This window comes from Triturus cristatus, chromosome 1_1 (genome assembly GCF_964204655.1).
Source record: "Triturus cristatus chromosome 1_1, aTriCri1.1, whole genome shotgun sequence".
Lineage (NCBI taxonomy): Eukaryota > Metazoa > Chordata > Amphibia > Caudata > Salamandridae > Triturus > Triturus cristatus.
In genome coordinates, this window is record NC_140579.1 from 753,569,751 (window position 1) to 753,597,270 (window position 27,520).

Genomic DNA, 27,520 nt, shown 5'->3' on the forward strand with positions numbered 1-27,520 from the left:
TTTGTATAAATAAACAACAAGGGTGTCTACTTGGAGAGCACCCACCGGCGGGGGCGCCGGGATTAGGCACGGTAGGGCGTCAGACACGTCAGAGCTTCACTAGCGGTGTAAATACATTCCATGTGGATTAATTCTATGCATAGCCGCCTTTTAATGAATATCACGCAAATCGTCATGGTGATAGGTACATAAGGTTTGTCCAGCATGTCCTAGGTTTTTTTATAAATATATATTTTTTTAAAATAATAAAAAGCAAAGGCCGGCCCCGGGGGATGGGGTCCCCAGGGCCATAAGTGGCCTGAGGAGAGGGGCAACACAGCCCCCTCCTAAAGAATAAAAAAAAAAGCAAAAGGCCATGACCCAGGGGTTGGGGTCCCCGGGGCCGATTAAGGCCTTGGGAGGGCCAAATTTATTTAAAAAAAAAAAAAAATTAGGGTACAGGCCCAGGGGAATGGGGTCCCCAGGGCCAGTAAATTAGAAAAAGAAGGGGGGCCACACAGCCCTCCTTCTTCTAAAAAAGAAAATAAATAAAAGACCGTCATCGCGCCGGAGGCCACACCCCCTCCTTGCAGCACTCTGCAAACGCGCCCCCTGGCCAGTTGTAAGTTGGGGAATTAATTCCCCTTCAATACTGAGGGTCCCCGAGGACCAACTAGCCCAAAAGGTATCTCCAGTATGCGCCAGGGAGCTGCGTTGCAGACAGGTGTTCTGAGGCCACGTCCCTTTTTACACCTCTATGCAACGCAGCTCTGTGGCACTTACTGGAGGTACCTAGTGGGCTGGTTTGACCCTAGGGACCCTTAGGATTCAAGGGGACTTAATCTCTAAACTTAGAACGCGTTTACACAGTGGTGAAGGGAGGGGACGGGGCCTGAGGTGACGTGTGCAAACACGCCCTGTGGCACGTTTTAAGTTGGGGAAATAATTCCATTTCAATCCTGAGGGACCCTGGGGGCCAACTAGCCCACCAGATGCTTCCAGTAAGCGCCACTGCTCTGCATTGCAGAGAGGTGGTGCAGGCCGTGCCCCTTTTTACATCTCTCTGCAATGGCGCTTACTGGACGTACCTAGTGGGCTATTTTGCCCCTAGGGATCCTCAGGATTCAAGGGGACTTCATCTCCCAACTTTAAAAACGGCCACAGGGCATGTTTACATAGTGGGGAAGGGAGGGGACGGGGCCTGAGGTGAAGTGTGCAAACACGCCCTATGGCGCGTATTAAGTTGGGGAAATAATTCCCCTTCAATCCTGAGGGCCCGTGGGGGCTAACTAGCCCACCAGGTGCTTCCAGTAAGCGCCACTGAGCTGCGTTGCAGAGAGGTGGTCCAAGCCGTGCCACTTTTTACACCTCTCTGCAACGCAGCTCTGTGGCGCTTACTGGAGGTACCTAGTGGGCTAGTTGGACCCTAGGGACCCTCAGGATTCAAATGAACTTAATCTCCCAACCAAAAACGGCCACAGGGCGTGTTTACACAGTGATGAAGGGAGGGGACGGGGCCTGAGTTAACGTGTGCAAACAAGCCCTGTGGCGCGTTTTAAGTTGGGGAAATAATTTCCCTTCATTCCTGAGGGACCCTGGGGGCCAACTAGCCCACCAGGTGCTTCCAGTAAGCGCCACTGCGCTGCGTTGCAGAGAGGTGGTCTAGGTCGTGCCCCTTTTTACATCTCTCTGCAAAGCAGATCTGTGGCGCTTACTGGAGGTACCTAGTGGTCTAGTTGGACCCTCAGGATTCAAGGGGACTTAATCTCCCAACTTAAAACGGCCACAGGGCGTGTTTACACAGTGGGGAAGTGAGGGGACGGGGCCTGAGGTGACGTGTGCAAACACGCCCTGTGGTGCGTTTTAAGAGCTAGTTTTAATCCCCTATCCTATTATATACTAGGGGCTTACAGAGGAGGTCATGCTGATCACAGGGTGACCCCAACGCATAGTGTTCCCTAGTGTATGTAGGTGTTTTCACTGTATTCTGAGTGTCTTTTAACATAGCACTGGCTCTAGGACTGGTTAGTCAGACTCAGTTACCACCAGAATCCGTCTGAAAAAGTTGAGGGTACAGAATGATTTTGCAACAAGGCTTCTTTCTGCTCTTCTGTTTGTTCTTCCTGCAAGTTATCCTTCTTCCTGCACTTTTCTTCGTCTTTGAGGACTTCTGTTGCTTCTTTCTGCATTTCTTTTTTTTCTTTCTGTGCGTTTTTTCTTCTTTCTTCACATGTCCTATCTCTGTAGGCATAGATAGAAAATAGCATTTAAAAAACCTTTGAAATTCACTGAAAAAACCATAGGTTTCAGGCACGTTATAGTTAGGAATTAGCATTTAAAAAACCTTAGAAATTCACTGAAAAAACCATAGGTTTCAGGGGCGTTATAGTTAGCTGGACTTTTCACTCGTATAAAACCATTGAAATTCCCCCGTTATAGTTTGTTCAGCTAACTATAACTTGCGCGCCCGCAATGCACTGCTGATGACATCACATATTACATCACTCATGACATGGTCAGCGACATCACTCATGACATCACTGATGACATCTCAAATGACATCACTGATGACATCATCCTTGTGATAGAGTGGCAGACCTCCTCTCCCCCTAATATAACCTTTGATACACAAATTAAAAAATAGAAACTAAAATTTTCAAAACAATGGACATACCAATACCAGTTACAACAACCTATTCAGTAATTCTAAGATCCACATACACATCCATTCATTCACCAACAGTCCTATACAGTCACTCATACATGTACTCACTCATCATATGTACTCATGCACCTATACATCCTGTTACACAATGCCACTCATTCATAGAGTTACTCACACACATAGTCACTCATGCTAATAAAGAATCAAACATCCTTTTACTTGCATATACAGTTATACACACACCACCACACTTACTTCTACAGACACTTACACATACTTAGTTTTTAAACAATCACTCATAGAAACACATACTTATTCATACAGGAACTCTTTCAATCTCTAAATCTCACATATACTCACTTATATACACCAATAGTCACATATACTAGTTTAAAACATATGTAGTTACTCATAAATACACTATTGAGACAGTCATTCACTCACTAACACACCCATGCACACACTCATCCACCCATACAGTCCTGCACACATGCTGTCTTCAACACATACAAACAGTGAGTCACTCATTCATGCACCTATGCACTACGTAATACCCCCACCAAACCATACAGACACTCAGACACTCATACTGATACTCAAAAAACCAACAAATAACCTATATAGACACTCGTGTAGCTACTCACCAACCCATGCAGCCACTTATACACAAAGTGAGAGACTGATACAGATATTTACATATTTAAACATTACTCACTAAGCCATGTATTCACTAAGATACACTTAATCAGTCAGTTATACAATCAATTTTTAAAAAACAAATCATCCATTTAGGCACTTATATACCCATTTATTCTTCCATCGACCTTGAGATATATATATATATAAAACATATGTAATTTTCAGAAAAACACACATTCACTGGATGATGTCATCAGTGATGTCATTTGAGATGTCATGAGTGATGTCATGAGTGATGTCACTAACCATGTTATGAGTGATGTAATATGTGATGTCATCAGCAGTGCATTGAGGGCGCGCGAGTTATAGTTAGCTGAACTAACTATAACGGGGTAATTTCAATGGTTTTGTACGAGTGAAAAGTCCAGCTAACTATAACTCCCCTGAAACCTATGGTTTTTTCAGTGAAATTCTAAGGTTTTTTAAATGCTAATTCCTAACTATAACATGCCTGAAACCTATGGTTTTTTCAGTGAATATATATATATTTACACCCACCCACATATATATATACACACCCACACATATTATCTACTGGCGGTCGCCAGTAGATAGTTATAGTTACAACCTAGTTTCCATAGGAAATCTCAAAATTCTATTTTGAATAACTTTGGCGCCGGTTGACGAATCCTCGCGAAATTTTCAAAACTAATGGGGCGCTCCGTTCATCTCCTACCCTGAAAGTCTCGGGGTGATTCGTCAAGCGGGGGCCGAGAAAAAGGGGGGGTCCCAAAACGCATTGTCCCCATGCATTTTTCCTTAGGACCTTTAGTCGCAGCTACAGCCCGAACGGCTGAACAGAATTCCGTGAAATTTGGCAGAGAGGTAGCCATAAGGTCAAGGAAATGCCTTTTGCAGGTCTGGTGCAAATCTGTTCAGTATTTCCTGAGAAAATAGCATTTAAAAGCATATCAATATCTATACGCGTGCACCGTGCGTGCACTGTGCGCGCACCCTGCCGTGCGCGAGCGCAATTCTGATTGGTTGTTAGATGTCGGTAAACATTCGAATCAGTCGAAACCAGGAAGTGTCAGCCGCCATTTTGTCTCTCCCAGTCTGAGGGGGTGGAAAAAAAAGGTGGAGAACGTGAAAAGGGGGCAGAGTGGACAGTTCCTGACCCCCTAGCCTTGGTCAGGGGGTCACAGAGGGACCCCCAAGGGCGAAAAAAACAATTTTTGTTTCTTTTAAAAATCACAAGGTGCGCGCACGTTGCGATGACGGCGAACCGTGGGTGCTCGGTGTGCGAAGCGGACCGAGCACCCACAGTGCGCGCACGGTGAAAAACCTGAACAAAAAAATAATTAATAAATACATAACTTAGCATTTAAAAAAACGTACAATTTCACTGACAAAAACCATAGGTTTCACACACGTTATTGTTACGAATTAGCATTTAAAAAACCTTGCAAATTCACTTAAAAATCCATAAGTTTCACACATGTTATAGTTAGCTGGACATTTCACTCGTAAAAAACCAATGAAATTCCCCCGTTATAGTTAGTGCAGGCATCTATAACTCACGCGACCGCAATCCTCTGCTGATGACGTCAGATATTACATCACTGATGACATATGTGTCTTTATGAAAAATAAATATTTGTAATATATGTATAGATAAAGATTAATGGAAGAAGACATGGGTAAATAAGTGTCTAAATACAGTGATGTAATATCTGACGTCATCAGCAGCGGATTGCGGTCGCGTGAGTTATAGTTGCCTGCACTAACTATAACGGGGGAATTTCATTGTTTTTTTACGAGTGAAATGTCCAGCTAACTATAACATGTGTGAAACCTATGGTTTTTTAAGTGAATATATATATATATATACACCCACACACACATATGTATATATACACACCCACACATATATATATATATAAACACACCCACATACATTACCTACTGGCGGTCGCCAGTAGGTAGTTATAGTTAGGACCCTGTTTCCATAGGAAATCCGCAACATTCTATTTGGAATAACTTTGGCGCCGGTCGACGAATCCTCGCGAATTTCTCAAAATAGGTGGGGCGCTATGCTCCGCTCCTACCCTGAAAGTCTCGGGGGGATTCGTCAAGCGGGGGCTGAGATAAAAGGGGGGTCCCAAAACGCGTTTTTCCCATGCATTTTTCCATAGGACCTTTAGACAGGGCTACAGCCCGAACGGCTGAACAGAATTACTAGAAATTTGGCAGAGAGGTAGTCCTCAGGTCAAGGAAGTGCCTTTTGTAGGTTTGGTGTAAATCTGTTCAGTAGATTCTGAGAAAATAGCCTTTAAATCAATATATATATCTGAGCCAGCTTACGGTACGCTTACCGTAAGCTTACCGTACGCGTACGGTGGCGTGCGCGAGCGCGATTCTGATTGGCTGTTAGATTTTAGTAAACATTCGAATCGGCCGAAACCAGGAAGCGGCGGCCGCCATTTTGTGTATTTCACTCCGGTAAAAAAGAGTGATATCTTGAAAAGGGGGCAAGGGAGAGAGTTACAGACCCCCTAACATTTGTAAGGGGGTCAAAGAAGGACAGAAAAGTACAAAGGAAACATTTATTGATTTTAAAAAAAATCACGGGGTACGCGTACGGTAAGCTTACGGTAAGCGTACGGTAAAAAAAAAAACCAAAAAAAAAATGAAATTCAGATTTAAGTGTTTAGATATTAGGGGGCTCTAAAAAGAGCCGTTGTGTTTATTAAGTGATTTTTTTGTGGTACCTACAAGTAAGTACCGATGCAGAGTCTAAGGTTCAAGAGGAAGACTCTGTTCCCTTCATCATTGAAGTGCACACCATCTCCTCTATAAATGTCTTGCATGTCGTAACGCAAGTTGTTGTGGTAAATGGAACCCATACCATAGTCACGGAGGAAAGCAGAAACAGATTTGTTGACGTGCTTTCTTGCTTTGTCAATCTGCGGACAGAAATGATTGGACCAGTTCCATTTTTGCCTTTAGCATATGTTAGAAAACACAAAGGCAGTTTTAGGGAAAAGTGAAAACAGTTGTGCAAAGGTGTCCTTCATAAGCATTTCCAGACCTACCCCAGTCAAAGTGCCTAGGTCATTGCCACCACAGTGCACTATTATGAGGTCAGGGTGTTGGATTTGCATGAAGGATTTCACCAATGGCATCAATTGGTGCCACTTTAACCCTCTCTGACCAATCCATTTAATGTCTACATTTGGCAAAGCAAGGTCTCTCACCATACCTGTTTTCTCTGCAAACTTTTCACTCCAGAAGACATAGCTGTGCCCTACAATCCTCACTGTGAACATCTTCAAAGGAGAACTGGATGCACTCAGGAGGTGTCTTTCAGTAGAATGGCAATATGAAAAGAAAGACAGTTTGGAAATGGAGGCATACATATTTTTTTCAAAACAAAAAGAACTGATTGGCTGTTTCATACCATTCTAGAATAAAAACTAGGCTGTATGTGTAAATTAATAGAAGCATGTTTTGTATTGGTACAAAAAAATGTGTTACCAAAGAACAGTACTATGGATTTGCTGTTAGGTTTGAAAAGTCAAGCACTCTTGCTCTGTGGAATTGAAACATTGTGTTGCGAACTTCTGACCTAACTCCACACAGCAGTGTTCCATGAGCTGTTGCTATGGTAGCAGGCAGAAGTCAAGTTGGGGGAAGGGTACTAGGCAGAAGTCAAGTTGGGGGCAGGGTACTTTTGGAAAAGGGTTGGTTTTCAACCAATAGAAATGTGTGATTACATTTGAAAAAAAGGGGGAAGCACTGAGATTTGAAACTTACATGTATATGTGTGGAAAAATAGAGGGAAAGTTTGCCATTATCTGGTTCTGCTGAGAGGAGAGAGGTGTAGAGAACAGAGATCCTGGCTCTGATACTCTGCTGTTTGAGTGCCACATTTCTTTCACAACTAACTAATTTAAAAGGTGAGGTTAGAGTTTGAGAGGGGATGTATATGGTAAATTAAGAAATGAAAAATAGAAATGTAATTCTTTTTGTTGAAGTTGTGTTTATTATTTTCTGTTTTGGGAGAAATTTAAATGTGAGGAACATGTAAAATAATATGGACTATGTTTTCACGATAAATTAAGGTGTATTGGTATAAAAAATGAATAGTTTAAGGGTTTGAGGTTGGACTCAGTAATGCAAATACATTCAGCATCACTAAGGCTGGTTGCCCTTGGTGGAATGTAGGCAGTCACCCAGGTTACACATGTTGGGAAATATAGGCAGAGATTTATTGTGTACAACTCTGGTAATTTTATATTTGCATTAGTAGGAAAAAGGGGGAGCGATTTTTTGGTGCACAAGCAGACTCTTAGCACACACCCAGCTCCTTTCCATGTATAATCATGCACAGTATTTACAAGCGAGTGGGTTTTGAGGTTTCAGTCTGTAATGCAAATACATTCAGCATCACTAAGGCTGGTTGCCCTTGCTGGTATGTAGGCAGTCACCCAGGATACACATGGTGGTGGTCTGAAAAAGCAGTCTGGACATGGGCTTTTTAAAAAAATCTGAAAAGTGGATTCATAATGTGTCAGTCTGTAAAAGTGATTATCACTTGCCAAAAAAAAAGAGCAGTAAGTGTGCATTCAAATTGGCAAAGAAATTTCGTTTTGTGACTAATGTGAAAACATGACTCTGTGTGCAAATAGGAATTACAGGCAGAGATTTATTGCGTTTTGCTCTGGTGATTTCACAGTTGCATTAGTAGGAAAAAGGGGGAGCGATTTTTTGGTGCAGAAGCAGACTCTTAGCACACACCCAGTTCCTTTCCATGTATAATCATGCACAGTATTTACAAGCGAGTGGGTTTTGAGGTTTCAGTCTGTAATGCAAATACATTCAGCATCACTAAGGCTGGTTGCCCTTGCTGGAGTGTAGGCAGTCACCCAGGATACACATGGTGGTGGTCTGAAAAAGCAGTCTGGACATGGGCTTTTTAAAAAAATCTGAAAAGTGGATTCATAATGTGTCAGTCTGTAAAAGTGATTATCACTTGCCAAAAAAAAGAGCAGTAAGTGTGCATTCAAATTGGCAAAGAAATTTCGTTTTGTGACTAATGTGAAAACATGACTCTGTGTGCAAATAGGAATTACAGGCAGAGATTTATTGCGTTTTGCTCTGGTGATTTCACAGTTGCATTAGTAGGAAAAAGGGGGAGCGATTTTTTGGTGCAGAAGCAGACTCTTAGCACACACCCAGCTCCTTTCCATGTATAATCATGCACAGTATTTACAAGCGAGTGGGTGTTGAGGTTTCAGTCTGTAATGCAAAGACATTCAGCATCACTAAGGCTGGTTGCCCTTGCTGGAGTGTAGGCAGTCACCCAGGATACACATGGTGGTGGTCTGAAAAAGCAGTCTGGACATGGGCTTTTTTAAAAATCTGAAAAGTGGATTCATAATGTGTCAGTCTGTAAAAGTGATTATCACTTGCCAAAAAAAAAGAGCAGTAAGTGTGCATTCAAATTGGCAAAGAAATTTCGTTTTGTGACTAATGTGAAAACATGACTCTGTGTGCAAATAGGAATTACAGGCAGAGATTTATTGCGTTTTGCTCTGGTGATTTCACAGTTGCATTAGTAGGAAAAAGGGGGAGCGATTTTTTGGTGCAGAAGCAGACTCTTAGCACACACCCAGCTCCTTTCCATGTATAATCATGCACAGTATTTACAAGCGAGTGGGTTTTGAGGTTTCAGTCTGTAATGCAAAGACATTCAGCATCACTAAGGCTGGTTGCCCTTGCTGGAGTGTAGGCAGTCACCCAGGATACACATGGTGGTGGTCTGAAAAAGCAGTCTGGACATGGGCTTTTTTAAAAATCTGAAAAGTGGATTCATAATGTGTCAGTCTGTAAAAGTGATTATCACTTGCCAAAAAAAAAGAGCAGTAAGTGTGCATTCAAATTGGCAAAAAAATTTCGTTTTGTGACTAATGTGAAAACATGACTCTGTGTGCAAATAGGAATTACAGGCAGAGATTTATTGCGTTTTGCTCTGGTGATTTCACAGTTGCATTAGTAGGAAAAAGGGGAAGCGATTTTTTGGTGCAGAAGCAGACTCTTAGCACACACCCAGCTCCTTTCCATGTATAATCATGCACAGTATTTACAAGCGAGTGGGTTTTGAGGTTTCAGTCTGTAATGCAAAGACATTCAGCATCACTAAGGCTGTTTGCCCTTGCTGGAGTGTAGGCAGTCACCCAGGATACTCATGGTGGTGGTCTGAAAAAGCAGTCTGGACATGGGCTTTTTAAAAAATCTGAAAAGTGGATTCATAATGTGTCAGTCTGTAAAAGTGATTATCACTTGCCAAAAAAAAAGAGCAGTAAGTGTGCATTCAAATTGGCAAAGAAATTTCGTTTTGTGACTAATGTGAAAACATGACTCTGTGTGCAAATAGGAATTACAGGCAGAGATTTATTGCGTTTTGCTCTGGTGATTTCACAGTTGCATTAGTAGGAAAAAGGGGGAGCGATTTTTTGGTGCAGAAGCAGACTCTTAGCACACACCCAGCTCCTTTCCATGTATAATCATGCACAGTATTTACAAGCGAGTGGGTTTTGAGGTTTCAGTCTGTAATGCAAAGACATTCAGCATCACTAAGGCTGGTTGCCCTTGCTGGAGTGTAGGCAGTCACCCAGGATACACATGGTGGTGGTCTGAAAAAGCAGTCTGGACATGGGCTTTTTAAAAAAATCTGAAAAGTGGATTCATAATGTGTCAGTCTGTAAAAGTGATTATCACTTGCCAAAAAAAAAGAGCAGTAAGTGTGCATTCAAATTGGCAAAGAAATTTCGTTTTGTGACTAATGTGAAAACATGACTCTGTGTGCAAATAGGAATTACAGGCAGAGATTTATTGCGTTTTGCTCTGGTGATTTCACAGTTGCATTAGTAGGAAAAAGGGGGAGCGATTTTTTGGTGCAGAAGCAGACTCTTAGCACACACCCAGCTCCTTTCCATGTATAATCATGCACAGTATTTACAAGCGAGTGGGTTTTGAGGTTTCAGTCTGTAATGCAAAGACATTCAGCATCACTAAGGCTGGTTGCCCTTGCTGGAGTGTAGGCAGTCACCCAGGATACACATGGTGGTGGTCTGAAAAAGCAGTCTGGACATGTGCATTTAAAAAGATCTGAAAAGTGGATTCATAATGTGTCAGTCTGTAAAAGTGATTATCACTTGCCAAAAAAAAAAGAGCAGTAAGTGCGCATTCAAATTGGCAAAGAAATTTCGTTTTGTGACTAATGTGAAAACATGACTCTGTGTGCAAATAGGAATTACAGGCAGAGATTTATTGCGTTTTGCTCTGGTGATTTCACAGTTGCATTAGTAGGAAAAAGGGGGAGCGATTTTTTGGTGCAGAAGCAGACTCTTAGCACACACCCAGCTCCTTTCCATGTATAATCATGCACAGTATTTACAAGCGAGTGGGTTTTGAGGTTTCAGTCTGTAATGCAAAGACATTCAGCATCACTAAGGCTGGTTGCCCTTGCTGGAGTGTAGGCAGTCACCCAGGATACACATGGTGGTGGTCTGAAAAAGCAGTTTGGACATGTGCATTTAAAAAAATCTGACAAGTGGATTCATAATGTGTCAGTCTGTAAAAGTGATTATCACTTGCCAAAAAAAAAGAGCAGTAAGTGTGCATTCAAATCGGCAAAGAAATTTCGTTTTGTGACTAATGTGAAAACATGACTCTGTGTGCAAATAGGAATTACAGGCAGAGATTTATTGCGTTTTGCTCTGGTGATTTCACAGTTGCATTAGTAGGAAAAAGGAGGAGCGATTTTTTGGTGCAGAAGCAGACTCTTAGCACACACCCAGCTCCTTTCCATGTATAATCATGCACAGTATTTACAAGCGAGTGGGTTTTGAGGTTTCAGTCTGTAATGCAAAGACATTCAGCATCACTAAGGCTGGTTGCCCTTGCTGGAGTGTAGGCAGTCACCCAGGATACACATGGTGGTGGTCTGAAAAAGCAGTTTGGACATGTGCATTTAAAAAAATCTGACAAGTGGATTCATAATGTGTCAGTCTGTAAAAGTGATTATCACTTGCCAGAAAAAAAGAGCAGTAAGTGTGCATTCAAATTGGCAAAGAAATTTCGTTTTGTGACTATTGTGAAAAGAAATGTAGTAATATATTTAAATAAAATAAAGGAATTTTTTTTTAGTTTTTTTCAGGTATTGCTGAAGAGCAGTGAACAAAATTTAAGATGCCTACAAAATCCAGAGTTCAAAAAACTCACAAAAAAAACCTATATTTGAAGACAACTGGAGGACCAAAGTTAGTAGAAGATGCTCATGTTGGGAAAAAGAAAAAATCTTCTGGTAAGCAGAAAAAACAATTTCTAAAAAATATATTCAAAAAAAGGAAAAATGTACAAAATGTCTGTACTGGAAAGAATGATTTCAATCGAAAAGGACAGGAAAAAATTGAGAATTTAGTTAATGCAAATATACCTTCTGCAACTGAAAAGATTTACATAAATAGAAAAACAGCGTTTAAAGAGATACGTAGAAAAATGTTTCAGAGAAGAGTTATGTCCAATTTGATAAAGGATGTGAAGAAATATAAGCAAAAGAGTAAGTTTTATAAAAGAAAAAAAGAAATTGAAGGCATTGCAGCAAAGGCATTAGAATTAAAAAGGAAACTATTCATTTTAATTTTGAATAGGATGCGTACATTAGACAAAATGGTTAATGTACTGAAATCACATAGCAAAAGGAAAAGAGTAGTGAACAGAACAAACTTTTGTAAAGTGTTTTTAGGAAAGTGGATGCATAGTTCAAGTAGTGAACCTTTTTTTAATGAAGAGAGCTATTTTCAAAGTAATAGTTTGCTGCATGCAGTTGACACCAGAGGTCGTGCTTACGAAGTAAAAAATGGTTGCATAATGGAGAAGGAGATAATGGTTCCAAGAGATGAGGTACAAGTGATGGCGGATGAGGCTATGGGGAGACGTCCTAAAGCCCCAGTGTACACTTGGAATTGTAGTAGTATTTGTACTGTGCGTCAGGAATCTATTGACAAATTTCGTGAGTTTCTAAGAGAATTTAGTAAAAAAAGTATAAAACAGAAGATTAAGGTGCTTCAAAGTCTAGATCCGTGCAGAGTGAGAGAGAATACTGGTTTGCAGGGTCATTCTCTGGCTTGTCTATCTAGGAAAGTGTGTAATAGTGTTTTCCATCATTTTAGGATGTTGGCTGTTCATCATACTGAAATGAGAAAGTTTGTGAGACGGTTGTATTTTGCTAAAAGTCCAGCAATAAAGTTAGATGAATTGAATAGGGCTCTGTTCCGTGGAACGGTATCAGATGTAGAGAAGGTTGTTGATGAAATTCAGTTTTGTTACTTTGGTCCTGAACAAAACAGTGCAGAGAAGGACACAGTAAATGAGGAAGAAGTGGAAGAGAATGTAGAACCCTCTGTAAGTAAGACATTTAATGATCACATAACAAAATTTGCAATAATCTCTAATGAAAGACCAAATATTACTTGTATTTGTTGCCGCAGAACTCATTATAGAAAACAAACCAGGTATGTGGATCTCTACAGAAAGAGTGAAAATGAAGATAATTATAAGTGGAAGGATTTTGCCACATATATATTTCTTGAAAATTGTTTTGAATTGGGTGAAGTACAGCGTATTTGTAAATACTGTTACAACAAGTTAGAGGAAAATAGAATGCCGACCAGAGCAGTACATAATAATTTAGAATTGGATGCTATTCCTGCTGAACTTTCTGAATTAAATACATATGAGTCTATACTCATTCAATGTGTTCATCCGTTCCAGACCATAGTACGTATGGAGCCCAAAACTGGTAAATTACCTCCTTCTGATTTACTGAGAGGTTTAAAAGGTAGAGTGGTGTATTTGCCCTTGGATTTGAAAAAAAATATGGAAACTATTGATGCGGATACTTTGGAAACTGAACCATTAATTATTCTGGTTAATGGTGTACCTACAAAGAATAAGAAGATTTGGCAGGAGCTGGTAGATGTACGGAAAGTACAAAGAGCAAATTTGTATTTGAAAAGGAATAACAAATGGTATGAATCAATTTATATAGAAGAAGAAGAAGAAGAAGATTTACAAGAAGACACAGAAACACCAACTGGACAAATTGAAAAAGTGGACAAGTCAAAGGAAGAAGAAATTTATGAACATTTTAGCATACATCCTCTTCATTCAAAAGAAGTTATGGGAGACAATATTGATCTCTTTCAGATGAAGAAAGCAAAAGGAAGTCCCGTGAGTGTATGGGAGGAGAGCTTGGAAGCTCGATGTTTTCCCCAGCTGTTTCCTAAAGGAAAAGGAGGACGATACGATGAACGTCCGGAACAGATTCCAGCTTCTGAGTATCGGACTACAAGACTATATGCTGAAGATCCCAGATTTCGACAAAGTATTCCTTATTTGTTCCATCTTTTATTTGAAAGCGACTTGTCTGCACTGTCTTATGCAGTAAATCACATTTTAAAAAGTGGAGTACATTTACAAAATGTGTCTGCTAAGGATTTTATGGAGAAAGTGCAGCACCGAGATGATCATTTGGAAACACAACTGATCAATCTGATGGCTTGTCAGCGTGGGACAAATGAATATTGGTACCGACGCCATGGTGAATTAAAATGCATGTTACGGAATTTAGGAACACCAACATGGTTCGTTACCCTAAGCTGTGCGGAGTACGCTTGGGATGATTTACTGGATTTTCTACGAGAGGCAAATTCAAACATTAAAAACATCGAATACAAGACAGCAGGAGAACTATGCTCATTGGATCCGGTTAATGTTTGCAGATATTTCAATCATAGATTTGAGGCTATGATGTCCTTCATCTGCAATAAAAAAAATCCACCTCTTGGAGAAGTAGTAGATTTCTTTTGGAGAAAAGAGTACCAGGCAAGAGGTGCTCCTCATATTCATATGCTGTTGTGGATCAAGGATGCCCCAAAGTTTGGAACAGATACTGATGAAGCAGTGTTATCTTACATTGAAGAATATGCAACATGTGCTATACCAAAAAGCACAGAAGAGAAAAAGTTAAAGGAGCAAGTTTTACGTTTCCAAAGTCATCGGTGTGGAAAATACTGTCGACGGAAATACAAGAGCAAAGATAAATACTACACTAAATGTCGATTTGGATTTCCTAGACCTGTTCTTTCAAATGGAAGAGTAAACAGTTTTATGTCAGCTGTGAGACATACTATCACAAGAAAATCACCTAAGAATACCTACAACCTTAAAAGAAAAGAAGAATCAAAAAATATAAATGATTCCGACCCAGTCATTTTATCCATGTGGAACGCTAACATGGATATACAGTATGTAGCTGACAATTCCATTGCTGTTGCTCGATATGTAACATCTTACATTACAAAATCAGAAAAAACAGAATTGATGGAAATGTGGGAAGAGATTTCTCACGAGAAGACTGTCAGTAAGAAGCTGTACAGTTTCAGTTTGAAGATGTTATCGCATCGAGAAATTGGATCCTACGAATGTTCAGATAGGTTATCTTCTGCAAGTCTCTACTCGAAGTCAAGAAGAATAATTTGGGCAAGTTTAGGCCTTGCAGCAATGAGAAATCGGGTACTAAAATCTGTTGGAGAAATTGAATATTTGGCCGAGAATGACCCAGAAAGTACAGATATTTTGAAATCAAACATGTTGGACACATATTATCCCAAGAGAAATCAACATCTGGAGAACATGTGTCTCTATGAAGTGCTGCAGAACTACATTTATTCACGGAAAGCCGCAGAAGACATCAACAATGGAAAATATAAAGTCATTGGTGAGGAAGGATGTTTGGTGAAGCAAACAAAAGGAAGTTTGATAAATCACAGGAAGCTGAGTTGCGACACTACTGACAAGAAGGAATTTTACTACTTGGCTCTTTTACAGTTGTTTAAACCATGGCGTACAGAGGATGAACTACTGGGAGAATTTCAAAGCTATGAAGATTCTTTTAATGCTTGCAAAGACAGCATACAATGCAGTACATTCTCAAGTTATCTGCAAATGTTAAATGAAGAAATTGAACAGGAAACTACAATTGCAGCAGAAATAGCTAGAGACAGTTCTCAGGACAGCCAAAGTTCAGAAACACTCAGTCAAGATCCCCTAGGACAACCAATCGTTGAAAATGAAGCATCAATAGCCATGAATGAAGTGGAAACGCCTATGAATCAAGCTCAAGAAGAATTTATAGACTTACAAAATTTGGAAAGACAACTGAACGAAGAGCAGCAACAAATTTATGAAGAGATCAGAAACAAAATTGATCACGGATTTCTACATGAAAAAAAAGAGTGCTCATGCACATCATTTCATCCAATCAGGATGTATGTAAGCGGACAAGCTGGAACTGGAAAAAGTTTCCTAATTAAAGTCATCAGAAGCTACCTACAGCAAAAAACGGATTCTACTTTGTCTTGTGTGGTTACTGCTCCAACTGGGTTAGCAGCATATAACATAAAAGGAATCACTTTACATCGTTTGCTAATGTTACCAGTGGAGCATGAGAACAAAATACAATACAACAAGCTAACTGGAGAAGCATCCTTGGAAGTTTCAAGAGTCTTGAAGAAGATGCAAGTTCTCATTATTGATGATATGAGCATGGTTTCAAACTTAATGCTTGCCTTTGTGCATTTAAGAATGCAGCAAATTCTGAAGACAGACTATGACATGTTATTTGGTGGAAAACACGTCATAGTTTTTGGAGATCTTTTGCAACTTACTCCAGTTAAAGGACAACCAGTGTTTAATACTGTGACACATGAAGACACAAAGAAGTCATTGGGAAGCATCGGAAATACAAATATTTGGTCCTTCTTTGAGTACAAGGAACTTACTACTAACATGAGGCAAGCAAGCGATGAAGAATATGGAAGTATTCTGAAAGATATCAGAATTGGACTACTCACAGAAGTTGGCAAAAAAGCATTACAGAGTCGGCTGCTACATAATTTATTTCCAAAGGAAGAAATAGTTGCAGAGAAGATATACAAGAACATTGCAGAAAAGAAAAGTATCATCTGCTTAATGCCAACTCTACGTGAATGCTCAATATTCAATGAGGAGCTTTTGAAATTGGAAAAGGAAGAGATCAGGAAATTAGAAGCAGTGGACAAAATAGAGGATGGAAGAATTACTGTCACAGTAACAGGCACACTGAAAAATAAATTGGATTCACTAGAGAAGAACATTTCCAAAACAGCTGGATTAGAAAAAAATCTATATGTTTGCATGAACTGTAGCGTATTTTTAAGGAGAAATTTGGATGTTGAAAAAGGTTTAGTTAATGGAGCTATGGGAAGAGTTGTGGGTTTTATTAATTATCAGAAAAAAGATGGAATTGAATGTTTAAAAATAAAATTTGATCAGATAGAAGAAGTTAAAGACATTTGTCGTTGTTCAGTTCGTTTCATGCTTGTGAAAGACTTATATGTACGTAGGAAGCAGTTTCCGTTTTCGCTAGCATATGCTGTAACTATACACAAGTCTCAAGGATTGACTGTAGATTGTGCATTTGTGAACATTGGTTCAACTGTGTTCAAAGAAGGTATGGCATATGTTGCTTTGTCACGAGTGAAAACATTATCAGGTTTATTCATGATAGACTTTGATGACTCAAAAGTTAGTGCTGATACAAATTGTGTAAAGGAGTATAATAGATTAAGAAGAAGCTATGCTCCTCATTTAGGTCAGTATCCTGTGTTGGAGAAACGTGTAGTTTCTCGTAAAAGGAGAAATGAGAATATCTGTGATGAAGATGTACAGAGGAGGAAAAAAAAGAGGAGTGATGTAATTGCAAGCAAAAAGAGTAAGGAAAAAGAAGAACAGGTTGTAGGATGTCATTTTGAAAATAGCTCTGGTGTCAACTGCTACGCAAATGTAGTGCTGAATGTTGCATTTTATCTGGAAAGTTTGCAAGAGCAGATAATAGTAAATCAGGGAAAAAGATTCTGTTCAGAGCTGAGTCTCCTTTTTCAAAAGCTGAGTAATGATAAAACTCAAATAGAAAGTGCTACTGAAATTAGTTTTCTCAAAATGAACAGCAAGATGCACACGAATTTTTGATGTTTTTTCTTCAGGTACTGGAAGAAGAAGAAGTTGCAATTGATAATTTATTTGGTCTCTCTTATAAATGGGAACATAGTTGTGAAAACTGTTATAATATATGTGGCTCTAATGTTGATAATGAAAGGTTTATTTTTTTGACATTGCCAGAGACTAAAACAGTCACTTTTGCTAAATTAGTTAAAGATGCTAATCATAGCATGCAATGCAGTGAGTGTCAATCTGACATGTTTTCAACATTAATTTTAAAGGAATACGGACAGTATGTAATTTTAATGATGCAACGATGTAGAGCTGATGGTTCAAAATTGGATACTTTAATAAAGAAGTTTACAGGACAGCAATTATCAATTTCAGGAAAAACTTTTGTAACTGTTGCAATAATTTTCCATGAAGGACCTACTGTTACTTCTGGACATTACACAGTTTATCTTAAATGTGAAAAAGGCTGGACACTGTGTAATGATTCCCAATTGGTTTTTAAGCAACGTTTGCCTTTTGATTTAGCAAATTCCTATCTAATCTTCCTGAAACCTAAATTTTAGAGAGACTTGGCAAGATCTGGACAAAACAATTTTACCATTTGATTGGATTACCATTGGAATTTTCAAAAATAAAGATTTTATAAATTATCATTTGGCCTAATGGAAAGATAACCAATTGTAATGTGGACTTTTTAAATTTTTAATGAAACTTTGGAAAACCAAAAATTTAGAGAAAATCGGTGACATCTGCACAATTTAAATTTTGGAATGTTATTGGAGTGCCATTGGAAATTTATTCAAAAAAGATTTTTTAAATTACTATTTGGCCATGTGGAAAGGTAACCAATTCTATTGTGGACTTAATAAATTATTAATAAATCTTTCGGGAACCAATATGTTACAGAGAATCGGTGAGATCTGTACAAATAAAACTTTAGAATTTTATTGGATTACCATTGGAAATTTAATCAAAAAAGAATTTTAAAATTACTATTTGGCCTAAAGGAAATGGAACCAGATGTAATGTGGAGTTATTTGAGATATAATATTGTGATTATACTTCTGAAACAAACATATCAGACGGTATTTTAAAGAAATAAGTATTGGTATTAGATGATATTTTTTTAGAATATTATGCATTTCTATAATGTTAAGTTTAAGTAAAAAGAGATTCTGGGCTTTTTTAATACAATCTTTGAGATTGTTATTTTTTTTTGCCCGCTGTAAAATGATGAATGCAATTGCTTTCACAATTTATAGTGAAATGCAATATATTCTGAAAACAGCAAAAATAAGGCAAAAATATTTTTTGATAAATATGTAAATATGTGTACTGTATTATAAAATGTTTTAAAAATATTAATACTTTTTTCTTTTTTTTCAGATTGATATAGAACATTTTCGAAAACTAGAACCATTTTTAAAGCAATTTTTTTTAAAAACAAATGAATAAATATTTTTTTGAGTGGGTATGGTAAGTCAATAATAATAATTGTAGTCTCTCAAGGACCTTGTAATGTGATAATTGATTTTTAGTGTTTTAAAAAAAAAAAAATTACGCGCACCGTTTTTAAAAACATATATAAAAAAAAGATGAAAGATAAGGTTGGCTCTTAAAAGAGCCGTTGTGTTCATGCAGGGACAGAGGAAAGAAAGAGTGGGAATATTAGTCTCTGCGACAAGTGTGCTGATCTATTTTGTGGTTCACTAGGGAAACACTGGTCTCCCTATGACAAATTAGATCATGACAAGAGGCGCATCGAATATCAACCCTCAGAAATCGAGGGTTAATTTCCTGAGGGTCAGCAAAAGGAGATGCTCCCCCCACAGATGAAGGGCTCACCTGACCTGCAGAAGAAGGACTCAGCCCTGCAGATGATGGTCCAGGCTGAGCTGCTGTGGATGTGCTTGGTTGACTTAATGAAGGGTTACCTCCAAAAAGTCGAGCATGTGTCCTTTTGTGTACATCCTTGAGGTGCCTCATCATGGTATGATTCCCAAAGGAATACTTCCTGTCAGGATTACCTCTTGAAAGTACACGCTGACACAGCTTGCAAGTCACTAAGGGTGCATTTACCTTTAGCTGGCCTTCAGGAAAAGTAAAATAATACCATACATAAGAGGTCTTTTGTTTCCTCGCTCTCTGCCTCAAGGTAGTGCTGCTAGTGCTAGCCTCACTCTCAGAAGAGCTCTGCTGTTCTGCCATCGTATCACAAAGACAACCCAGCTCCTTCTCCTAAGGGATCACAAGCAGAAATGAGGGGAATGGGTGTGGTGTAGGAGAGTTCTAGAACTGAAAGTAGTTTCATCCAATCAAAAGTTGTGTTTCATGATCACATGACCTACCGTACGCTTACGGTACGCTTACGGTGCGCTTACGGCAAAAGTACGCATGCGCGTAAAAAAGACACGCGCTTGCGCGCATGCGCATAACAGTCACTACCCGACACTTCCGCGTAACGTGCGCGTGTAGCGTACACGCGTACGCGTCCCACGCGGAGTACGCGCGGCTACGCAAATTGCGTAACTATACGCAAACAGCGTAGAAAAATTACAGACGTTGCGTAAACCGTACGCTTACCGTAAGCTTACGGTACGCGTACTAAAAAAAAATTTAAAAAAAAGGAAAAAATGTATTGCTAATAAATTTTACATGTTTAATTTATAAAATATATACAAAAAAACAGATTATAGAATTTTAAAAATTTAACCATAGTCTTTAAAAAAGGATAGAAAATTAAAATAAAAATATGTAAAAAAAAAAAAAAAGAAAGAAAAAAAAATTAGCATTTAAAAAGCTTGCAAATTCACTGAAAAAACCATGGGTTAAACACACGTTATAGTTAGGAATTAGCATTTAAAAAACCTTGCAAATTCACTGAAAAAACCATGGGTTTCACACACGTTATAGTTAGGAATTAGCATTTAAAAAACCTTAGAAATTCAATGAAAAAACCAAAGGTTTCACACAGTTATAGTTAGCTGAACTAACTATAACGGGGGAATTTCATTGGTTTTTTACGAGTGAAATGTCCAGCTAACTATAACATGTGTGAAACCTTTGGTTTTTTCATTGAATATATATATATATACACATCCACACATATATATATATATATATACACACCCACACATATATAAATATATACAACCACACACACATATATATATATACACCCACACACATATATATATATATATACACACCCACATACATATATATATACACCCACAAAAAAAAAAAATATATATAAATATGTAAACATGAAGCATTCATCGACATCCAGTGCATAGCGTGTGGCCGAAATGAATGCACAAACTCCTCTTTGTCGGTAAATAAATTAATATTTTATTTACTCCCTTCTGTCTGCCATGACGCGTTTCGGCCGGTAAAACGGCCTTGATCACATGAGGCTGGCTTTACAAGAAGTGATTTTTAAAGTGATAGCGTGCATGTCACATGTTAAATATATATAGAAAACATACTTCACTGATACTGGTTGCTTTCCTGTAAAAAAGAAAGACCAAATCACATGTGCAGAGATCAAACTATAAAATAACATGATGTTTTGCAAGTCAATGTATAAATACAGTGTTAAACACATATCCTATAAATTGTTTTAGACATAATATCAAAGAATCAAAAGTGCCGTTAATCCAGTGCCTTGTTTAAAATAAAGCATGATAGAGGACCGGGTTGATGAGAAGATAGCTGCATAAATGCCATTTGTCTTGGAAAGACCGATCAACTATCAAATGCATAAATGTGTTGTTGATGTTAATAGCTGAATAAACGGCTGATTCATTCCCAAATATAAATATAGGATAGATAAAAGTTGCAGGTAAAAGCATTATTTGTTATTCCATATTGAACCATTTAGTAGACATTGTCACACAGGATTGGTCCCAAATGAGAGAAAGTGCGTATGTTTAAGAGTGCAAATTTGGCTGTAAATTGCTGAGTGCGAAAAATGTGCAAAATATTATTAGAATTATATATATATATAATCCAAATATCTCCTTCTGAAGTTCAAGCCCTACGAGGGGTGGCGCGAAACCGGTGGAGAGAACCGGCAAAAAATATACAATAGAAATGGAGTCCCAGTCGCGCACTCGGACCGAAGACACACCAGGAAGTCACAGGAGTATAACAACAAAAGGGGGTTTATTCACATCATAAACCCGCCGTGGCGCGTTTCACCCAGAAACGGGCTTGTTCACACAGCGATACTGCAAACAATAAAGCATTACATACTCTTCCGTGTTTTAGCCATAAACAGTGTAAAAGGACTAACACATCGTATTATAATTGAATATCCATTTTCTTGGGAGCCATTTTGTAGTGTGGTACTGTGTCTGATAATCACATAGTATTACTCATAGTTCATCACATGCAACTCCTGCCATTAGTCCATTCCATGTTGACACATCAAATCAATTCACATTAATTAACAGTCTGTATCATCGCATTATAATTGCCAAAATGTGTGTAACTTAGTAACCCCTTGTGGGATACTGCAACAAAACAGACTTACATTAACAAATGTGTTTGTTAATAAGAGATGTGAGCATAAATGGAATGTATCCAATCTTTCCCAAATAGTTATCGTATATTTTGTTTTTGCCCGCAAAGTATCCTGGTACGGGTAGTACATCATAATAATAACAACACTTTCGTATGTGTGATTAAGTTTCACTCAACCCAAATAGTGGGAAGGTTTTTTATGTGCCCAACCCGGAGATACCAATTAGAGTATATGTGAATGTGAATAGAATTCCTGGATAGTGGGATGTCTCACTAAGATGCCTGGTATGTAGTACCTGATAAGACACAGTATGGCTCCATAAAATGAAAGTTACTGTAACTTTAAAACTAGGGACATATCCTTCAAATTATGGAAGAGACCTCTTAACTAGCTTAATGTCTTGCTCACCCCCTGTGTATCATCCTAAATACTCCTTCAAATACAACAACCAAAGTGAAGAAAAAAATCATGAAATCAAAGTGAAAAAGTCTTATATGTATCTTGAAAAGTAGCTGGAAAATGTGCGAAGAAAAGGGTAGGGATCCCGTTGCCACTGGCTTGAGACATGATCCCTTCCTTTCCTCCTGTGAGAGAGAGATATAAAAAGTATAAGTTATTGAATGTAACTTAACAGTAAAAAGAAAGAAACCAGATGTTATAGATGGTATTCTAAAAACAGCATTCTAAAATCATGTAGTTAAGAAATAGAATATAGCAATTAATGTGATTGCAGGTGGATTGCCATTTCCTCATCCAGATTATGTCCATTGGGGAATCTAGTACACATACCAATAATATGCCCAGATTCTCGTTGCCTAAGTCTCAAAATCCGGTTTCCTCCTCTTTTGTTAGGTAAAACCTGTTCTATAACATAGTAGGGGAGTTTGGTACAATCTCAAAAAATTGTATCTCTCAAAATGTCGGGCAATGGGATATTGTTTGTCTAAATTCGTGATTGCCCTCATGTGTTACATAATGCGTTTTTTTGCCATATGTGTTGTGCTGCACACGTATCTTAACTTGCATAGGCATTCTAGCACATAGATGACGAATGTGCTATTACATGTTAAAAACTGCTTTATGCTGACCATGGTGTTGGTACTGGTATTCCAAAATTCTTTGACCATCCGGCTATTGCCACAGGCCTTACAATGGCCGCATGGGAAGAAACCCTGCAGGTCAATGCCCCTGTTACTCACATTTGCTGTCACATCACTGTGTATAAGGAGGTCTCTTAGATTGCATCCTCTCCTGTAGGTTATGCTCGGTCTATCTGGCAAACTCTCTCCTATTACAGGATCAATGTTCAATATATTCCAATTTTGTATGATGGCCTTCCGTATTTGATTGGAATTACGATTCTATGTGAGAATCATGCGTGTTTCATTTAATTCTTCGTCATTAACATTGGGCATCTTTAAAGTATCTCCCAACATCTTGCCTCTGTCAGTGTTAGTTACTTTCTCGATTGCTCATTTAAGGACCCAGGATGGGTACCCTCTTTCTTTGAGTTCTTTTGATCATCACTTTCTCTTCATTCTGAAAATCATTTGTGGTACTGCATTTCCTTTTGGCTCTGAGCAGCTCCCCGTATGGTATACTCCATTTCAAGTTATCCGGGTGGCTGCTCAGAACATGAAGCAAAGTATTGCCTGCTGTACTTTTACGGTACAGAATGGTCCGAATTTTGTTGTCCACAATTTGTACCCTTGTATCCAAGTATTCTACCTTCCTTCTGCTGATTGTGCTAGTTAATGTGAGGTTTCTCTCATTTTTGTTTAAGGCGTCGATGAAATTACGTAGATTGCCTTCTTCTCCCTGCCAAATGACAAAAATGTCATCAATATACCTAAGCCACAACTTGACCTTGGTAAAGGCATTGTGAAAGTGAATATTGATTCTGTTGTCCTCTTCCCACGCTCCCATGAAAAGATTGGCAAAACTGGGCACTAAGCATGTACCCATTGCAGTCCCGTGTGTTTGTTTGTACATGTCATCATTGAATATAAAAAAATTATTGCAAAGGCAAAATCTGATCATGTCCAAAATCATGTTTGTGTGTCCCAGAAATCTGATATTCCTACGTTTTAAAAAACGTGCACATGCCTGTATTCCCTGTTCATGGTCTATCACCGTGTATAGCGAATTGACGTCTAGGGTCAATAGTATATAATCAACCCTCCACTCAAAACTGTCAATTTTGCTATGGAAGTCCTTGGTATCTCTTACATATGAAGGTAAGGTGGAAACAAAATCTCTCAAGAAATGATCAATGTAGCGGGAGATATTTTCTAGAACGCCACCTCTCGAAGCGATTATGGGTCTTCCCGGTGGGTTCTCTCTGTTCTTGTGTATTTTGGGAAGAAGGTACACAACAGGAAGAATTGGGTAATCTTTATTAAGGAAACAAAACTCTTCCCATTCTATCAGCCCTTTGTCTTTCCATTCATTCAATTTCTCCCAAATGTTTGTAATGCTATTATTGTATTCTATTCGAGTTGAATGTATATATGTGGTGTTGTCATTTAGTTGGCGTATGGCCTCAGCTATATACATTTCTTTCGTTAAAATAACAATATTTCCCCCTTTATCAGCAGGTCTCACCACTATATTTTCATCTGCTGCTAATTCATTCATAGCTATTCTTTGGGCATTTGTCTGGTTATGCTAAAATTTCTCATTTTTTTAACCAATTTTTTTGTCTAAACTTTAGCCAATTTTTTTGTCTAAACTTTAGAAAATCATTGCCAACAAGTTCTTGAAGAGTGTCAATGTTGTCATGGTTAATTTTTGGCAGGATAGTAGACTTAGGTTTAAATTTACTACATGCTGCTTTGTCATGCCTTATCTCCATTTCATCAAGAATGAGAAGGGAGTCTAAGCTCAATAATGTCCCATCTGGATTATTCTGAAGTTCATGGAGAGTGACCATGGCATCAATATCACCAATAGTTAGATCTTCTTTCTAGGTAGAACGTTCCAAATGTTGATATTCTCTACTTTTTACTGGTTTAAATTTATGACATTTCTTCAGTTTTAATTTTGTACAGAACTTAAAGACATCAATCTTACTGTCCACGTGGTTCATTGGAACTGCTGGACAGAAAGAGTGTCCCAGGCATAAAGTTTGTTTATCTTTATTGCTCAAATTTTTAGTTGTCAAATTGACAATTGTTTGGTTTACCATTTCATCTTCCATCAATAGTTCTTCTTGAAGCGTGTCAGTCTTTTTCCCATATACTCCGCAGCGTTCTCTTTCTTGTTTCCTTTGTCTATTCCTCTTCCGCCTCTTCCTCTGGTACCCCTTCCTCTTCCTCTCCCTCTTTCTGCTGCTGCTGCTGTAAAATCTTTATTTCGGCATAATAGCCATAAAACAGAACATATATAAAATAAACCCTAAAACTAGTTATAATATTAAAAACAGTTAAAAATGTGGAAAAGAAACTGTACATCCAGTTTAACGATTTATGCAGTTTTCAGTAGTACTCGTCGCTTAAACCACATAGCAGCCAGGAATTTTGAAACAGCGAATACAGTAGATCTCGTCACATCTGATTTGAGTATTCGGAATGCATACATGCAAGGAGCGAACCCCAGATTTTTACACAAAGGTACGAGCCAATACCTTCTAGGCCGGGCAAAAAAATAAAACATGAAGTTCATTTTCATTATCACAATTGCAACCGGGACAATTAATTGGAGGAGAGGTAGACCACCTAGTCGTAAAGGCTCTAAGCGGTAGGGTTCCATATCTCCATTGCAGATACAGTTTCCTGGTTAAAATGGGCTAGATATCATCTAAAAAAAGTTCAAGATTATAGACATGTTTAATCTTTAAAAAAGATTCTGTGAGAGTGCCCACCTCTTGATTATGGAGGAGAGAATCCAACTTACTATCATAAAGCAATCTAGAGAGATGTTTGCGTGAGATCGCGTTACAACTATTCAAAGGGTCGTCCCATAAAGCAGGTATTACCAACCTACCACATTCGCTCTTGACATACATAAGCCAGGGTATTTTCCATATCTTGGGCATACATAGTATTTCTGCCAATTCCAGCCTGTAATTTAATAACTCAGGAGTTGCCCAGAGCCTACGCCAAAACCTTAGGGGTTTGACGCCAAGCTCATGGGCGATCGGTACCCAGATCTAACCTCAATGGGAGGAGTGGAGTGCTGGATGGTAGGGTCAATAGTTTTCTTAGGAATTTATTTTCAGTCATGCTAATGTCAGACTTACAAACATGACCCCATAGTTCACCCCATACATCACCGCGCCCCTGGCTTGTGTTTTATAAATCTCTAATGGTGGTCCTATTGGCTTTATGGTCGACTTGTTAGCAAGCTTTAGAATGCCCCCTGCCAGCTGTGCCAATTTCAGTTGGGACTTGGTTTGCTGGGGGGGCCACGTCATACTCTCATTGATAGTTACCCCTAAGTAATCAAATATCTGGACCCTCTCCTGTCTTGTAGTACCTATTTTTGGACTGGAGCAACTAGTCGCTGGTGGATTGAAAATCATAAATTTAGTTTTTAGTGCATTGATCTCCAATCCCCGCTCAAGGCAAAAGGACTCAAATCCGTCCAGTATGCGTTGAATCCCCATTGGGGATTTTGAGAGCAGGAGGGTGTCCTCTGCAAACATAATTGCAAACATTTTTGCAGGCACCCAATTTCCCGCCATCTTTGGGGCATCAGTGTTTTGAACCGTATTCAAATGAGTGATCACTCCGTTGACATAGAGGCAGAACAGGGTCGGTGCCAGAACGCACCCCTGCCTGTCAACGGAGAATCGTGTTGTCAAGGCTCCATCCTTCCCGCACCTTACCCGGGCAAAATTTGCTTCATGGAGCCTCATCAAAATGTGCAAAATATGATGCGGTATATCCAACTCATAGAGCACAGACCACAATTTCTGGCGTGGGACCCTCTTTCCCTCGGTATCGGGGAATCCTCTCTCAGATTTGTTCTGGATGTTGACCTCGTTGTCTGTCGGCTCTTTTTCATGAGCCGATATTCGTCTAAAAAAGTCGTTTTGGGATGTGTCCTACCTGTGAAGAGGAAGGGGTACCAGAGGAAGAGGCGGAAGAGGAATAGACAAAGGAAACAAGAAAGAGACCGCTGCGGAGTATATGGGAAAAAGACAGACACGCCCCAAGAAGAACTATTGATGGAAGATGAAATGGTAAACCAAACAATTGTCAATTTGACAACTAAAACTTTGAACAATAAAGATAAACAAACTTTATGCCTGGAACTCTCTTTCTGTCCAGCAGTTCCAATGAACTAAGTGGACAGCAAGATTGATGTCTTTAAGTTCTGCAGAAAATTAAAACTGAAGAAGTGGCATAAATTTAAACCAGTAAAAAGTAGAGAATATCAACATTTGGAACGTTCTACCTATGAAGAAGATCTAACAATTGGTGATATTGATGCCATGGTCACTCTCCATGAACTTCAAAATAATCCATATGGGACATAAATGAGCGTAGACTCCCTTCTCATTCTTGTTGAAATGGAGATAAGGCATGACAAAGCAGCATGTAGTAAATTTTAACCTAAGTCTACTTTCCTGCCAAAAATGAACC

General features: G+C 38.9%; 1 protein-coding gene across 1 annotated transcript in view; it reads right to left on the bottom strand.

The window, feature by feature from the left end:
* Positions 1-23,408: 23,408 nt before the first annotated feature.
* LOC146870990 (uncharacterized) overlaps positions 23,409-27,520 on the bottom strand; it is a 28,947-nt gene continuing 24,835 nt past the window's right edge. The window contains exon 3 of the mRNA XM_085646079.1: positions 23,409-23,750. Within this exon, the coding sequence (XP_085502205.1) occupies positions 23,409-23,750 (342 nt within the window). The remainder of the gene's footprint in view (positions 23,751-27,520) is intronic.